At 41.1% G+C, this 17,578-nt stretch overlaps 1 protein-coding gene across 2 annotated transcripts in view; it reads left to right on the top strand.

Moving 5' to 3' along the window:
* Nucleotides 1-15,760, top strand: part of XK (X-linked Kx blood group antigen, Kell and VPS13A binding protein) — a 44,812-nt gene extending 29,052 nt beyond the window's left edge. Inside the window, exons 3-5 of one of the 2 annotated variants that reach the window (XM_019486272.2) lie at nt 8,216-11,440; nt 14,889-14,924; nt 15,378-15,760. In XM_019486272.2, coding sequence (XP_019341817.1) covers nt 8,216-9,042 — 827 coding nt within the window. In that variant the 3' untranslated portion in view covers nt 9,043-11,440; nt 14,889-14,924; nt 15,378-15,760. Of the gene's footprint in view, nt 1-8,215; nt 11,441-14,888 lie in introns of both variants that reach the window. The other variant, XM_019486271.2, reaches the window with a different exon arrangement.
* The last annotated feature ends 1,818 nt before the right edge of the window (nt 15,761-17,578 follow it).

Genomic DNA, 17,578 nt, shown 5'->3' with positions numbered 1-17,578 from the left:
CACTTTGACTGTTGTGGGGGTTTGCAAAAAAAAATTGAGCTAGGGAAATGCCTTTTGAGAAAAGGAACAGCTTCCAGATTCCAGGACTTGTATGAACTAATTTAAGTTTTCTTTAGAGTCACTAAGAGGAACCAAGTAGCATGCTGAATATTTGCCACCTCAGCAGAGCAGCAGACAGGCAGTTTTTCTGCAAAATGTTTTTAAGCAAGGAAAAAGTTTTAGTCAGAGCATCACTTTCATTTAAAAATGCTAACAAATAATTGTGGATTAATTCTCTTCTAAAAACATAATTCCAGAGCCAATTCTGAACTAGATTAAAGATGTCTGTGTGCTAAAGTGACAGGATCCAATTGCTATTCATGACTGTGCTCTCTTGCTATTCTATTTTTGACCAATATTCTGTAAGAAACAATGGTCCAAATTCCTCCTGCCATGTAGAACACTGTAAGGAATATGTTAACAAAGCACACGTCAAATACATACTCCATTTTACAGCAGAAATACTTTTCCACATTGACACACACCATATTTACTCAAATATAAAACAACCCTATAAGTGACTATAAAATGACCCCCCAGTAATTAGATTCTATATATGTAAAATTTATAGATGTTATAATTTTCCAGGCATAGAATCTAATTATTGGAAGTGTACCTTGAATTTGTCACCTTCCCACTGCTATAGCAGGGAAAATAAATCTGGGGGGCAGGTAAAGCCCTTACCCTGTGGCCTCCCCCCAACTTCTTCCTCTGCAGTCCCTTCCCTGCTCTCTACTGTGAGATCCAGTTGTCCCTGAGCAGATGGGAGGGGCAAGTTTGAAAACATTGACCTTGAAAGATACACCTGCACATACTTTCATCCAGAATCAATACATTTTTCCTTTTCTGAAACTGCTGCCAGTTTTAGCACAGATATACCATAAACATATATTTAAGGAACCCTTTTGTATCTACTTATATATATATATAGTAGAAACTATGCATGATTTTAGTCCAAAGCCATTATAAGTCATTGGGCTGGGTCCCAGCAAGGTCAACAGTGTTTCAAGCTATGATGACCCCACTGTTAAGTACTGCTTAGTATGTGTGTGTACTTCAGATACCCACCACAAAGGATCCATGTGCTGGTCAGCCCCCCACTCATGACTGGAACTGGGTATTCCTGTTACAAGACCTGGGATCCTCCCAAAATTTTTGTGCAGATGAGGCACAGGGCAGCCTGGTCCGGCTTCAGCTCATGGAGGGCCAGGCCACACTAATCATATGCAACAGGCTGAGAGAGAGATTCTCGGTCAACTGTTTGAGACCCCATTTGATGATGATTGCCTGACTTTTAAGTCTGGTGAAGAAACCAGAATAATTGAAAATGGGAAATAAAGGTGCAGCTCAGCTGTGAGAGTGAAGAGGAAGAAGTCAAAACATAGTCAATGTGGTGGCTCATGTAACAAAGCCTGGCCCCAAGGGTGGCAGTCATGCCTCCTGGTGGCTGCTTAGCCCCTGTTTCACACTAACTTTTAAGCATCCTCCCATTCTGCTCACCTGCTACACCTTGATGTTAACATGTATTTAGAAATGGGAGGCTGCTCCAAGAATCCCTGAGCCAGATCTCAGCTAGTCATGGGCTAGGTTTTAATCGCTCAAAGCCTTAAGGGCAATTTTGTGGCCTCCTCATCTCCCCTTCTACCCACTCCCATGCCTTGCAGATGTTACCAGTCAATCAGTTATACCAATCAGTCTAGTGGACTCTTGGCCCAATCTACCTGATTTTCTCAGCCCCTCCCTAGGTCCTGGGGCTCTCTTGCCCCATCTCAGCCTCTGTCTGGGCTCTGGGTTTCCTACCCCTGTCCTCTCTGTCCCACTCTGGGCCCTGGGCTCCCTAGCCCCATCCATCTCGGTCCCTCCCTGGGCTCTCTAGCCCTTCCTCTGTCATGCTCCTGGGCACTGGCCTTACTTTCAAGCCTCCCTGTTCTTCCTCTGCCCTGCCCTGTTACTACCAAGCCTCTGACCCTGGCCCTGGCCCTGGGCTTATTGGGACCTCCTATAGTCCCTGCTAACTACCAGTTGCTGGGATCTCTACCTCCCCTTAGTCCCATCCTAAACTGCTAGTGTAACCCCAGTCCTAAGGCTGTATTACCTGCAGGCTTTCTTGTTCTCCATCAGGAGTCTCTATAGTCTGCACAGGAGCTCCTCTCACATCAGCCTTCAGGGCCAGACTACCTACCCAGCTCCAGACCTGGGCGTATGTACATCCTAAGCCTGGCCCCTTGCTGGTCAGGTGACTCCCCTGATTGTGCTTGAGCTTTCTCAGCAGCCTTTCCTTCTCTTAAAGTAACTGGTGCCCTGTTATAATCACCATGAGTTGAAATTGAGTCGGCATTGAGGGGGACTGTGCACAATGGGCACTACCATATATCTTATTCAGGTGCGCACTTGTGGCGTGAGCTAAGATCAAGGGTAGGTGCTGCACTGGTCTGTTACTCAAACCGAGATGGATTTAAATAGCATTGTGTAGCGGAGGGTGTACCCGTGTCCAATGCTCTGTGGACAGGTTGCCCTGTGAGAGTCTTGTTATTAGCTTCCCACTGGCCAGCTTCCAGTGGGAAGATCTCAGCTACACACCTGCTTTATGGAAATGGGGAGCTCCTCCCTAGCTTGCTCCTGTGGCCTTTGGTTAAGGGCAAATGAGACTTAGAGACATCCAAACCCCAAGCCTCCGGGCTTGGGCCAGCATGTAGGGGTGTTTGTAAATGACACGAGATTTCCCGTTTATGCTGATGCAACTGCATTTGTGTTTGCACGACTGGGATTACCTGCCGCTCTTAAAGTCTTTTCAGCACATTAAACTCACACTGCTTGGATGTGTTTTATTTTGTGCCGAGTTCACTTACCTCACTCCAAGCTATAGATGTGTCATGATGTAAACATGTACACGTGTAATGAGCCTCTTTGTCCACCAGATAGCTCTGTAGCTTTTTTGTATTTCACCCCTTGGTCCACCAGATGGCACTTGGAATTGGTGAGATGCAGCAGCCCCATCCCAGGGCAGAGGGGTGGGTGCCACAAACCTCTCCTCTTCCCTTCAGCCTGTGCTGGGGCCACCTGCATGAGATGGAGCCACCATCTGGCAGGGTTGCGGGGGCTGGAGCCTGCGGGTCAGGAGTGAGGGGCAGCAGCAGGGCTGGGAGGCTGTGGTTTGGCATTGAGGAGCAACAGAATGGGCAAAGAAAAGCAGGGCACCGACATGTCACTGCCCTCCACTGCGTAACAGGTCTACAGTTCCCAGTGGTCTGGGCTTGGTACAGTTTCCATGGGGACCCTTGCCCGACCCAGGGATCACTGTCTTGTCTGGGGGATTCCAGGTGCATAGCATCCTTTATCTATCAAGCCAGAGTTTCTTCTAAGGGGAGAGTTTCTTAACACGTGTGTGTGTGCACTTCTTACCAGTCACTCAGGTGCAATAAAACCTTTTTTTGCTAAGGAGCAGAAATGCTTGTCTCTGGGTGGGAGGGAGGAGGAGGGAGAAAACCCATCAGCCTCTCCAGAGACTCAGCTCAGTGGCCTGAGGAGGTGCTATCAGGTACTAATTGCCCTCTTTGAAATGTAAAAACTTTTCACTAAAAGCAAAACTAACCCATTCAGTCAGTGTGGGGAAGAAGCTGTTCCTTGCATTTTTAAACCATTGGGAAATACAAGGGATTTTTGCCCCAGTAGGAAAGCTTTGACTTTTCTATCTATCTATCTATCTATCTATCTATCTATCTATCTATCTATCTATCTATCATTGGGTGTTAGGGTCAAAGTAATTTTACCTGGAAACTTTTCCCGGAGCCGTGTCCAAAAAGTGTTATTCAGGCTGAATCCTGCACATTACATAGGGCAGACCTCATATTATAGCTTTTGTGCCAAACACTAATGTAATATATTTGTTCTCCTTATCTCATTCACAAATAACTCCTTCTTACACTGAACCCCCCCCCCACACACACACAAACACTGCATGTAACTAAACTAAAATAAACAGAGAACAAATAAAAATGAAAATAAACAGAGAGAACTCCCCGCAGTTAGCATGTTTGGTATGGGTTTTCTTATAGCCTTTTATCATGAACAGGTTGTGACATAAGCCAGGTATTTGCTAGTCCGAACACGCAGCATTATTCGGTTATTAACACACAGCATTATTCAGTTGCCCACCTATATATTTAAAACTCCTTTAATCATTTCCATTTAACTGTATGCTTTAGGTTAACATTATCCACCCACCCTCTCATAACAAAACAATTCAAAACAAAGAATAGCTAAGGAATAATATGCTGGGAAAACTTCTCTCAATCCTGTTTTCCTGATCTCCAACAATTTTCTTTTTCACAGATAGCCTCTTTTCTACCTTGTATTATAACACTGTAATGTCTCCTTTCAGCTTTTTTTTTCTTTTCTCCTGCTCTCTTCCCCTCCTCTCTCTGCTTTTACCTCTCTGCTTCAACTTCTTTCTAATTCTACCTATTTACATTTTCACTGACATCCTGCCACACTTTTAGCTTCTTTCACTCCTTGGAGTCTCAGAACAGCAGACTCCCTATGCCTGAAGAAGGGTGACTGCAACCAAAAGTTTGCCAACAGCCTTTTCCCAACTACTCAGTTTTTCTAATAAACGATATTACATCTATTAAAAAAAAAAAAGTCTAGAACTCTTGGTTCTGAAATGATACCTTTTATTAGACCAACTGGGAAATCGCAAAGAAAATATCCTTTATTTTATATTTATTTTATATCTCTACTTAAAGGACCTTGCCTGCCTTTTTGTTAAAAGGTTGCACCTTTTCAGGCCGAGCTGTGTCTGGAGAAGCTGAGGGGTTTTTTCCCTCCCGCGCTCCCACCCAGAAGTGATCCCTGGGTTGGTCAGGGGTCCCCATTGAAACTGTACCAAGCCCAGACAGCTAGGGGATGCTGGGACCTGTAGTCCTGTCATGCAGGAGCTGCTTGGTGGGAGCAGGGGGAGTGCGATCCAAGCCAGGTTGGTATTTGGCTCCCCCTGCTGGAATTTACAGGGAATTGTACACGGGACTTAAGTCGCTCAAAAGTGTGTCTCACTCAAACACAAACGCGACACCAAAATAACCTGGGTTAACATTTTTAAGCTGCAGGAAATTAACAAGGATTAAATGATGTGTCATGTACAAACGCCCATGCCCATCAATGGATTTGGGAGTATCTGAAGCCCCAGGCTGAAAAATATTGGGTGGAAGATACTTGCTATTTATAGCACTACAAATGGTATTTGAATGATTGAATGTTGCTCAGTCAAGAGGATTCGGAACTGATTTGACTAATTTGACCTGGAATACAGAAAACTTTGCAAAAAAAAAGTACGTTTGCCCAATATGGGCTGTGGGTTTTATAGTCATGCTTAGTGCTAGGTGCATTTAATCAACTCCATAGTTGGTTTCCATTACTGGGCACATGCTGATTTTGGCAGCAGTTTAATGAAGGACAATTTATTTAGTGAGGTTTCCTTGTACATGAATATAAGATAAATATCTTGTACATGAATATAAGGCTTTTTTCCCCATGCTGTCTTGTATTGGAGTAAATACAGTAATTTATCTTATAAACTGGCAAATGTTGATACAGAAGTATGGATACATGGAGAATTCCTTGTCAGACATTCCAAAGGTGTTTGAAGAGATAATAGTCATTTAAAATATGTAGGGAAAATCCTGTTAATAGGTTACTTAAAGATCCTAGAATATTTCTTCTCTTTCAAAGTCATGCTCAGATATGAATTGAGTCTAATAGAAGAAACTCATTATCGTGATTAAATAGTTATAAGAAAGATGTGAATTAGTAATGAAACATAAACTAATTGAAGTCTGCAGACACAACTGGTTGCTAAGCACTACATTTAAATAATTGACATTACCAAAAAGAGAAAACTCAATCTAATTTATCTGATACAATATAAAGTTCTGTAGCGTGACCAAGTAGCTTAATTTCTTCAAACTCTACAAAAATAACTGAATATTTTTTACTTTAGTTTACTATTTTGCAACTGCAACACTCCTTTTAATGAAAAAAGGCAAAAACTAAGATAAAAAATTGCCAACCTGTGTGCCTAAAATTAGCCTCCAAAATCTAGTTTTGATCACTTAAATAAAACTGGTATGATTTTTCTGTCAACAGAGCTGTACATGCCCTGCATTTCTAAAAGTCAAGACACTTATGTTTCGGTGCCTGCTTATAAGGGTTTTTGTTATAGGCACCCAGGTTTGAAAATGTTTTCCTAAATTATTTTACTCAACTGGTACATATTTTCTTAATGTAGAGCTTCTATATTCCCAATATTCAGCTAACAGAGCACTTTAGAAAATGGTATTTTGTAGTAACAAAAAGCTATTATTCCTATTTCAAACAGCAGTGCCTTCAGATATAATATGACAATGAAAGTGACTTCAGATAGTATATGTCAATGCATAACTCGAGCCTCCATTTCCTTTCACTATGAGAGGTAGCACTTTGCTGTTACATATGTCACAAAACTTTGCAAAGAGAGTGAGCAATCTCACTGAAGGTGACAAACATAGGTGCCTAACTCCCAGTGACATGGATTATATTAATTGGAGAGAGGCATCTTAATATCTTGGAATACCTGAGCCTTAGTTTTTTAGTATCTATAAAATTAAGATAATATCAATTCCCTGTCTTGTGGGGTGCTGTCAGAATAAATACATCAAAGACTGTGAAGTACTCTGATGTTTGGTGATGTCGGTAAGGTGAGTGCCAAAATCAGATAATGCACAACCAACCAACCTTGGGAAAAAACTTTTTATCTTTCTTTTCCTTGCATAAATGGGCACAATAATAGCTTTCCATATCTTTGAAAGAGCGAAGTATTAGTGCAACATATTATTTTGTTAAAATAGATACATGGGATTTTTTTTTAAAACAAATGCCACAGGCTTTTTTACAATTTGCAACTAGATAAAAGTGATATCACACATAAATTGTTTTGAACTGTGATTTTTAACAACAATATCAGATTATAGCTAGCTGATGGTAACTGATGGGTAGCTGATTCTACAATTGAAGTGCATTACTGCTGAAATACCATGATCCAAGCATCATCCCAAAATAACCTTTTCACACTAGATGCAATGACAAGGTGTGGACACAGGAATGCTTGTAGCCCTTTCAAAAAGGGACCATTTCAATAGGGCAGCAGCTGATACCTTCTAATTCCTAGATGACACATAAGTGTTGACAGTGGAGGGGCACAACTCTACACCACCACAGCTACCACACTGCTGCCGGGCACTGACTCAGGCCCAGCTGCAGCCCTGCACCTCACTGTCGGCACAGAAATCAGCGGGGGGTGCATATGCCCTCCCCTTCCCCCATGACCTCCCCACATGTTGCCTATGCTCTAATTGTTATAAGCAGATGAGCTGAGAATGATTCAAATATAGCAAAAGGTCTCCAACTTTAACACTCCTTCATTCAGAGCTAAGGTTGGAGGGGTTTTGTTAGGTTTTAATCATACTCAGCTTGTTCATACATAACAATTAGAATATACCAGCTACTGCCCTTTTAAAATGTTTCCCCTTTGAAAGGGCTTCAAGTGTTCATGTATCCACACCCAGCAATAGCCTGTGATTGCATAGCCACACAGTGCAGTGAGTTGGGTCTTTTGTAAACTAAGATAGGATAAAAATATTTTTTAAATCCTTTCATAAATAGAGTAAAAATACATTAGGTTTTAGCTGCCACCTTATTCTTAGTGTGCAAGTTTTTTAAGGTTAAGGACTCCCTCTATATGAATGAGTTAGCACGTTTTAAATGCAACACTTAGACTCCATTTTCCCTCTAAGGAATATGGTGGGGACAGGACATCGGTTCCTTTGTCTTTTCTGCTTCACTACATCCCCCAGTTCTGGGGCCAATTGTTACTTTTTTGCAGAATCTTAAAATAGACTCAGAAACTTCAACTTTTGCTGGTAAAAACAGCTCCATGAAGGGCATTTTGTGCGTTTTGGGTTGCCAGAGAGCAATGAATTCTGGCGATGTCCTCACTGGTGACAGGGCGGGCCTAAGAGTGGATGGTATAAATGGCTACTTTTAGGTACCACTACCCAAGGAGTCTCATGTAGAAAGAGAATCATTTGCTGCTTTGTAATCTCCTACTAAAACAGAAAGTACTGATTGTCTTTTCTTTTGCCAGGTATCTTCATGACCCTTTCCCTGCTATCAATTGTATATGGAGCTTTACGGTGCAACATCTTGGCCATTAAGATTAAGTATGACGACTATGACATCAATGTGAAACCTGCAGCCTACCTCTGCATATTTCTGTGGAGAAGTTTTGAGATTGCTACTCGGGTTGTAGTTCTGGTCCTTTTCAGTTCAGTCCTTCAGATCTGGACCCTCCCTGTGGTGCTCGTGAACTTTTTTGGCTTTTTCTTTTACCCCTGGATTCTTTTTTGGAAAAGCAAATCCCCTTTTCCTGAAAATATAGAGAAAGCTTTGACCAGGGTCGGCACCACCATTGTATTGTGCCTTCTTACCTTCTTGTATGCTGGCATTAATATGTTCTGCTGGTCAGCAGTACAGCTGAAGCTAAATGATCCTGACTTAATTAACAAATCACAGAATTGGTACAGACTGGCGGTATACTATGTGCTAAGATTCATTGAGAATTCTTTCCTCCTGTTAATGTGGTATCTCTATAAAACAGACATCTACCTATATATCTGTGCCCCCTTATTAGTCTTGCAGTTGTTAATTGGCTATTGCATGGCCATCCTGTTCATGCTTGTATTCTACCAGTTTTGTCACCCATGCAAAAAACTGTTTTCATCTAGTATTTCAGAAGGTTTGCTCCGCTGTTTCAAGTTACTCTGCTTTCCTTGCAAGCCATCTAAGTGCAGCACACCAACAGAGAAGGCAGAGTTGAAATCGCCAGATAGTACTGATGATGCACAGAACTGTTACAAGACAAACGAGTCTCAGAATGGGAATCCTCATCAAAGTGTTTCTTCCAATGCCTAGTGTGGCTAGTTGTAAGCAGGCATTGCTAGAAACTATTGCACTGTTACACAAAGCGCAGTGTGTGTTGGATGTCGAGCTTTGTTGGTCTCTTTGGTAGGTACAGTACTACAGAGTTACTTTGATATGCGTACCCATATCACAAACTTGACGTCCAAATGTACGTGTACAACAAACTACTATTTGTAGACTTGTACTGCAGAGTGGTCTCACACAGAGATTATCATTGGCTTATTTTGAAATCATTATAGAAGACATGTTTAAATCCTAGTAAAATGAACTTCATGCTAGTCTATTTTATTTAGGAAATATGAGGAGAATGGAAAGACATGGGAAATACTGGTTTTTCATAGAGCATTACTTCAGCAGACCATGCTAGTACGGAATCTAAGTGTAGTCTTTGACTGCATTCTGACTAGATAATAAGATGTGATCCATTGTGCACATGTACTGTGAACTTTTATTGTAAAAATGTATTGTGAACTTTATTTTTGAAGTAATGACAACTGTTATTTTCTTACATCCTGACCATCTTTCTCTTTGTGACGCTGAAGTCAGACTGCTACCACGTATTCTAAATGATGCTCCTTAAGAAGTAAGGTTACTTACAGTTAATGCAGAATACAGAAACATGATTATTACTGAGAACAGGTAGAGAAGATTAGGCATTTGTATTGTTGTAGTCTCTGAATTTTCTGGATTTTTTGGGTGCAAGGTTGAAGTTTAAAATATCAGCTATAACATATGAAGTCTTGTATGGCCTCAGTACAATGTATATTGCCAAACTTCAGGCAACCTACAATAAGTCTAGGACCATCTTTTTCTACTATATCAGGCAGAACTGGATTTCTAGATCCATGAGTTATATGGAGGCAGAAAAGACTTGGTCTCTCTCATTTGACTCATGTTATATCTGGGTTACTAAACACTGGCATTTTGGAATAACCTACCCTATTGATCTCAAAGGTTCCACAGATTTGGAACCGTTCCCAAAAAGTGTTAAGAAACACCATATTTTTTCACATACAACACACTATTTAAAAAAAACCCACATTTTGGCAGATGGATTTCCAAGAAATAGAACTTACTAGGATTATTGGAAAAAGAGGGGTAATTAAAAAAGTGATATATTTACTGCAATCATGAAGTACGTGTTAACAGTTTATTCATATTTGATGTTTGTTCAGTGCCTTGTGTTTGTCTTTTGCCTAACACATTGTGGGTGCTACTGGGAACAAGTAATAATAGAAAACCATTAGCTAGACCCCCTTTTAGTACTGAATGATAGTGTTCTATTCTCCTTTCATGAGAACATGAAGCTCTCTGAAAGAAAGGATAAGTGTATCAGGAATGTCACAAGATGGAAAGAGAGAAAAGTGTAGAATGTTGCACATGCAATGCTGCCAGAGTGTAAGGTCCTTTTATTACTGCACACTCTAAATGAATATCTTTATATTGCAAGCTAACTCCAGCTTGTTGTTGTTTTGGTCAGTGTGTGTGTGATATCTATATTACCCCCACACACATATATACACACACACAAACACACATATACACACATAATTATGCAGTACCTCATTGTATTATAAGGTTGGGTAGTACAAAGCGGTTTTTTGGCATGACTTCGGCATGGGAACATCACTTGCATGTGGGAAGTGACACATCTCTGTTTATTAGTCCACATCTGCAGGGAGATTTATAATGCTGGGACAAATCCCTGTGCATACTTCAGTATTTCTATGTAAGAAAATGCATCATACATAGAAGATTCTTAAAAATTGAAGGTATAAATTGGAATTAATTAAAACAGTTTGGATTCATCAGGTAGAGGCAATATCAAAACCAGTGTCAGCATAGGTCCCCATGACTTCTAAAACCTTTCTTATCCTATAAATCACATGTCTTATAGAAGATAGATGATGATGCAGTTGTGATTTTACCATTTGGGGACAGTGGTATTTCCACAAATCCCAAATCCAAGGGCCCAGTGCACATGTGCAGTCAGTAATGTTTAATTTCACCTACAAACAGTTAAGTCAGTGTTATATGCTTTTTTGTGGAAACTGTTCCATATTATATACTGTTTTTATACTGATCTATTGAAGTTCATGTGTTGGCCACTAAGTACATCAAATAATTATTGTTGTGACCATTATGCATACATTGAGCTGCAGTTTTGATAGGTTTTGCCTTAGCTATGCAAAAGTAGCCAGTTATATTTGGAATAATGACTCAAACACTTCATCCTCATAAATGCCATTGTCTAAGGTTGCCTCAAAACAACACACCTATATCAGACCACATGACTGCTGCCTATGTTTCATCTAGCTATGCTGCTGTTGCCAATGGGATGAGGAGCTTGCGAATAAATTACAGAAGCAAGGTCCTTTGGAGTGTTGCAGTAAGTGATTTTGAGAATAGTTGAGTCACTTCCCCCCTCCCCCCCCCCCCCACATCACCCTAAACCATAGATCTGGCAGAGGTGTGGGACTGTTGTGAGGTATTAAAGGCCTGTAGTGGCTAGGGAGCTACAGGAAATTCTGGCTTCAGTACTGACTATTGCTGATCCAAAAATATTAAGAGTAAACGTGTGGCTTAATTAGTATTAATGTAGAGCATGAATAAAGATAGCCATTCACCCATTGGCTGCACTGAGAATGGACAGCAGTAACTATTAAGAGTGTGTGTGTGTGTCTGAGTGTGCATGCACATGCACGCTCACACACACCTGTTCACAGCTTTATTTTTCTCTATGAAACAACAAGGCATAAGGGATCAGTGAAAAGGGCTAATCTTACTGATCTGTATTAATTTACTTAATCCTTTTTCACATGGAGTCAAGATCTTCATGTTCTTTAAGTATTATTCATGGAAATAAAAGAGTTTCCAGGACCAGAATTTACAAGCCTTATCATGTATTTTTAAAACAAAACAAAAAATATAATTAAAATTTTAATACATAAAATTATGCGTGTCCCAGTCCCATTGCTTGGGACAGAACTTTCAGAAACCCAAATTTAACATAATGTCATATTTTATTAGTCACCAAAGAAATGTTTTACCAGTATCTAATGGGATCTAGTTGGATACAACTGTAATCTGTGCTGGGTTATTTAGATGCTATACTTAAAATATATACAAGGTAATCAGTCATCTTATATTGAAAGTGTATAAAATAGAAAATGATAAAGGGAGTCTATGATATGTAGAGTTGCTTAGTAAGCGAGTTACTAGTATAAGAAAATGGTAGGCAAATGAGGAAGATAAGTTAAATTGCAGACTATTACACAGTGGGCACATTGACACTTGCTATTAATTTGCAGTAGGATTACTGCGCAGTAAAATACATCACAATAAGCCTTTCTGGAAGCCTGTCTACACATGCTCCTTCTTGGGAGCAGATTTGCTTCCAATGGGAGCAGCCCAGTTCAGAGCTGCTCCTGCCCTGCTCCGTCACCCTGCAGCAGCCGGGGGGGAGTTCCATACTTCCCCTGGCTCTAGCCTGGGGACTGGCAAGGAGTATGGGGCTGGTCTCAGTGGGCATGGGGCCACAAGAGCTCTGCCAGCTGCAGCAGCAGCTGTCTCCTGGCACCATACACATTGGGAAGGGACTTGATGTGCACGGGGCTGGGAGACAGCTGCCTCTGCAATGGACAGAGTTCTCCTGGCCCCGTGCCCATTGAGACACACAGCTGTCAGCCAGCCCCCTGCTGGGCAGGGCTTCTGTGCCCGGCAGGGGGTTGTTAGGAGCTGTCTCGGGCGTGGGGCAACTGCCAGCAAGCCTCCTGCCAGGCAGGGGTGGGCATGGGCTCGCCAGCAGCTGCCCTGCTTGGCATGGAACTGGCTACTGTGGGGAGCAGGCGAGAACTGGACTCCCAGCCCCCGCCCACTCCCTGGAGCAGCCAGCTCCATGCTGCACAGAGCTGCTCCAGGGAACAGGCAAGGGCTAGATTCCCAATCCCTATACCACTCCCTGGAGCAGCCAACTCTGCACTACGTAAACATGCTCCTGCTTGCCCTGGGAGCTGGAGCAGGGGGCAGAGCGCTCCCCAGTCCTGGCGCTAATTGGCTCCCAGTTCCTGGGGGGATCTGGGAAGCTGAGCAGCACCAGGATGAAGGAGAGAGCTCCCTGTCCTCTGTGGCTTTCTGCTGGCTAGGCATCTACAAGAGTGTTACTGCACAGTATCTACTGCGCAGTTAGTTTACTACCTGTATTTAGAGGTAGTTGCTAACTGCTCAGTATTTACTGCACAGTAAATGCGCACACATATAGATGGCAAGTAAAGCATCTTGTATAGTGATATACAACACCCAGTGTTGACAACTCTTAAGGTTTTATCACAATGATCTCTTATATTTTCTTTACCACCTTCCTCCAGAGGCTGACTTAAGTGTTTGTATGGGAATCTCAGTTTTTGTGGTTTAAAAAAAAAATCAGTTTCTCACTGTCCTGTTTGTAAAGAAAAGTTCAAAAATGTAATCCTTAGTCTCAGAATCTAGAAAGTAAAGGAAAATATCTGATATATATATATATATATATATATATATATATATATATATACACACACACATACACATACACACACACACACACACACACTTTAAATGCCATTATTTTAAGACACTTTGATGATATTTAACTCCTGACACAGGATTGCCACGTGTTTGGGATTGGCAAGATTAATTATATTTTTAAATATTAATTCCCCCCTCCCCCCCAAACCTAACAGCTTTTTCCCCCATAAACCTATGAGTAGCTACTAACTCATGGACACCTAAACCAATAAGTAATAGTCATAGGCAGCGGTAACAAGTGTATTGGTATAAAATAACATTGATATAAGCAGTTATGATGCAACTATGGAATCTACGTGATTCTGTGGTGATACAAGTGCAGCAAAACCCTTTCAGCTTTAGTCCTGCTTCATTTGGGATAAAAGTTAGGATAATTTAGCTAACTTGTATGACTACAGGATAATACACACATAACAGTTCAGTCATAACAGCTGAGGCATATTCCTGAGCTACAGCTGCCCCTCTGCTTTGAAAGCGACTAAAAAGTATATTTATCCACATCCAGTGTATTTTCTTTAACTTACTGTGTTATTCTAATTGCTTACATAGTAAATGAAACCATGTTCTGAACTCAAAATATGCGAGGATTTAAAGAGGAACAGAGTTTCCTAACGTTTTGTTCTAAAATGCAGTTGAGTCTAATCCTTCTCTTTGTATGCACCCAAGAACTTCCATTGAAATTTGTGCATATCTCAATTTGGCACAAGTAAGAGACTGGATTCCCGAGAGGTTAAGAGATGGAAAAACAGTAGGTATTAGAGCCACGTGACATCTATCTTAGTATACTTTCTTAGTAAAAATACAATATTTTGCAGGTTCACCTCAAATACTTGGCCATCTTTCCAAAATGAAAAGCATTTTGTTTGCTAAGTGTTCATCTTGTCACCATGAAAATGTGTTACTGCCAGCAGAAATGGAAATATTTTGCCCTTTCTTTAGATAGCAAGATCTCCTGAAAATGTCAGCTCTTGCATAGGAATGCAGTATGTACTTGCAGGGTCTTAATTCCAGCCAGTATTAAAGTGCATTACCAGTAGGAGCAAATTAGGAGAATACCAAATGTGGCCTACTGAGGTTCAAAAAAAAAAGGAACATTGTTGCATGGCCAAGCTAAGGAATATGGCAACAGTTATTACTCAGAGTTTTGTGCATTTATAGTCTAAAGGGAGCCCTGACGGAACAAAAGGGAAAACGAGTAATGTGTGTCTGAGATGTAACATAAAAACAATGACTAAACATATTAATGTATGTGTTTATACTAACTATCTTCACAGATTCACACTTGCTGAGACTGCCCAGAATTCTTACAGGTAATGAGTTAATCTGGCATGCCTAAAATTTTGCATGCCTGCCATGAAACATTTTGGAAGAGTCTGAAATTCATAAAGTGCTGAGCATCCACTCTGTGAAAATCAGACTTCTCAAAATCAGCTCCAGAAAAATCAAGCCAACCAAAATCATCAGTGAGTCTTGAAAAATCTTTTCCCTAGAGTACTGCTCCTTATATTCTCCAAGTAGAACATTCAGGCCCAAAGTAAGATGTATGACTTTAGAACTGGGAACAAGTGGTCTGGCTCACTGAAAAGCAGGGCTGTATTTTGACACACTTGTGTCAGCTCCTTTCATGCAGTGCCTGATTTAAACATTGGCTGCAGACCCTCATTTTAATGCGCATTTAAATCCATATAGCATAATTTAGCTGAAAAAGTGACACACAATACATGTTACTTTTTTGTATTAGTGTTTGAAAATTCTATTTTCAGATATTTGTTCCACATTTGGCTAACCTCTCCTGTCAGCACACAACTTGAGTCATCCACTGATGTTATTTTCAGCAGAACGATGAAGGATATAGTTGACAATCAGACAGCAAAGTCAAAGGTAATCAAGGTGTGGATGAATTCAATTGGACGGCAGCAGCCTTGTGAACTGCAGGGTAAGCAGGAAATGAGGAGTTCAGCCTCTCATCAACAGACACTTGTATTATATTCGTGTCATAGTTATGTATGCGTTCTGTTCTTGTAAACAGGCTGTCAGTATTTTGTTCCAAGTGGTGCCAAACACAGTAATAAACAAATACATAGACATATGCTTGTATTTGCTGCTGTTCTGAAGTCTCTGCCCTTAATAAATTCGGTTTTGTTTTTATGCGTTTCTTTCTTTGTCCCCCCCCCCCCCCCCCGTATGTTTCATGCGTGACAGAGGCCAATTTAGAATTTAGAAGCAGTTAGAAATGGAATAACACAGATTATTTTTTTCTGAGGTTGTTTTGTGGATCCAAAGGGTCACTCACCATTGTGGCTGCACACGTGAAATTTATGGAGTTTTGCAGAAGTCTTTGAATATGGTTGAAGATATGTACAGATGGGTAAGATGGCTCTATTCAAATCTTTAGAAGGGAAGGAAGGCATTACAAAGCAACTGGAAAAGGGATTTTTCCTGGTACCATCATCAAGCATTCAGAGATTACGGTGATTAAAACTACAAAGGGGTATAGATTTTTTTCATCTGTAGCTGTACTATAATTTGGGTCAAATAAATGCCTGCTGGAATCATAGATTTATTTGGAACACTGAATTTGTATTAACCGCTTGAAAGACACAAGCATACTGCAGTGCTCAAACTATACATTGATGCATGGGCTAACAAAACATTAAAACTAAGCCAGTCCAAAACTGTGCTGTGACATGCTTTCTATACCATGAGTTCATCTAAGTGTCATTCCTTAGTCTTGATGCTGTGGTCTCTTGGCAACTCATATCAACCCTTGCAAATGTCAAGGTAATTTTGGATACCATTTGACAGTGGTTTGAAAGCTAATATATAGTAATATTGATGCAAAGTATGGCCAAAGTTGTCAAATGCAACCAGTGATTTTGCATGCCTCTTGGAGCAGAACTTGGCCTCTGAGGGCAGCCATGACACCCCCTAGTTGTCACTCTACTCCTGCCCCGACTCCAGGTCCTAGGGGCATCCTCCCTTCTTTCTTGCCTGTCATGCCTTGATGTAATTGTTCTTAGTGTGAAAGGGAGGCTGCCCAAGGGTCCCAGAGTGAGCCCAGTCCTTGAGCACTCAGTCATGGCCTTCATGGCCTTATTTTTGCTTCAGGGCACTAGCCATCTTTTGGGCCATTTGTGGCATCTGTCCACATCTCAAGCCATGCCTATGCCTTGCAAATGTTACCCTAGATCAGGGGCAGGCAGCTGTTTCAGGTGGAGGGCTGCTTAATGAGTCTAGTCTAGTTTTCTTACACTCTGCCTTTTTCTGGTCCACTGACTCTAAATAGGTAATGCAAAATGGAACAGCATTGACATGAGGGACTGAGAGGGCAGTAGCTTGCTGGTCAGGACATAGGCCTGGTAGATGTGGGTTTGAACCGCCACAGGCAAAGGAGGGAATTGAATCCAGGTCTCCCACATCCTGCATGAGGGATCAAACTGCTGAAGTTTATAACATTAAAGGGGAGGTACCTTCTCAATACAAAACTATTGAGCCTAATTTAACTGAATTCCTCAAACAGAATTGGCAATGTAACACGTAGCTTGTGAACCCTACTAGGGCTGAGGCCCGAGTTAGAAGCTCAGCTTCTCAGTGCAGAGATTAACTCATTGCTTCTTGTCCTAACCACAGTATCTAAGGAGGACAATTCTTCCATCTTTTTTTATGGCAACCTTTGAAAAATATAATACTTCTTAAGCTACACTTTCATCTTTTTTTCTCCCAGCTCCTTCCACCTCAGGTAGCTTGCTTCCCAAACCCCTAATTCCCTTTGTGGTTATCCTTTGTATCTTCTCCAGTTTGTCTATAGCCTTCTTAAAATGCAGAGTCCAGAGTTGGATTAGTACTTTAGTTGGGGCCTAATCAGTACTGAACAGAGTGCTACTATTACTACCGGCACTTTGGTATATATCTGTTAGCCCAGTGCAAGAAGCATTTTCATCTTTTTACCTTTTTTTTTTTTGCA

Source organism: Alligator mississippiensis, chromosome 1 (assembly GCF_030867095.1).
Source record: "Alligator mississippiensis isolate rAllMis1 chromosome 1, rAllMis1, whole genome shotgun sequence".
NCBI lineage: Eukaryota > Metazoa > Chordata > Crocodylia > Alligatoridae > Alligator > Alligator mississippiensis.
This window is presented reverse-complemented; position numbering and strand designations above follow the sequence as displayed.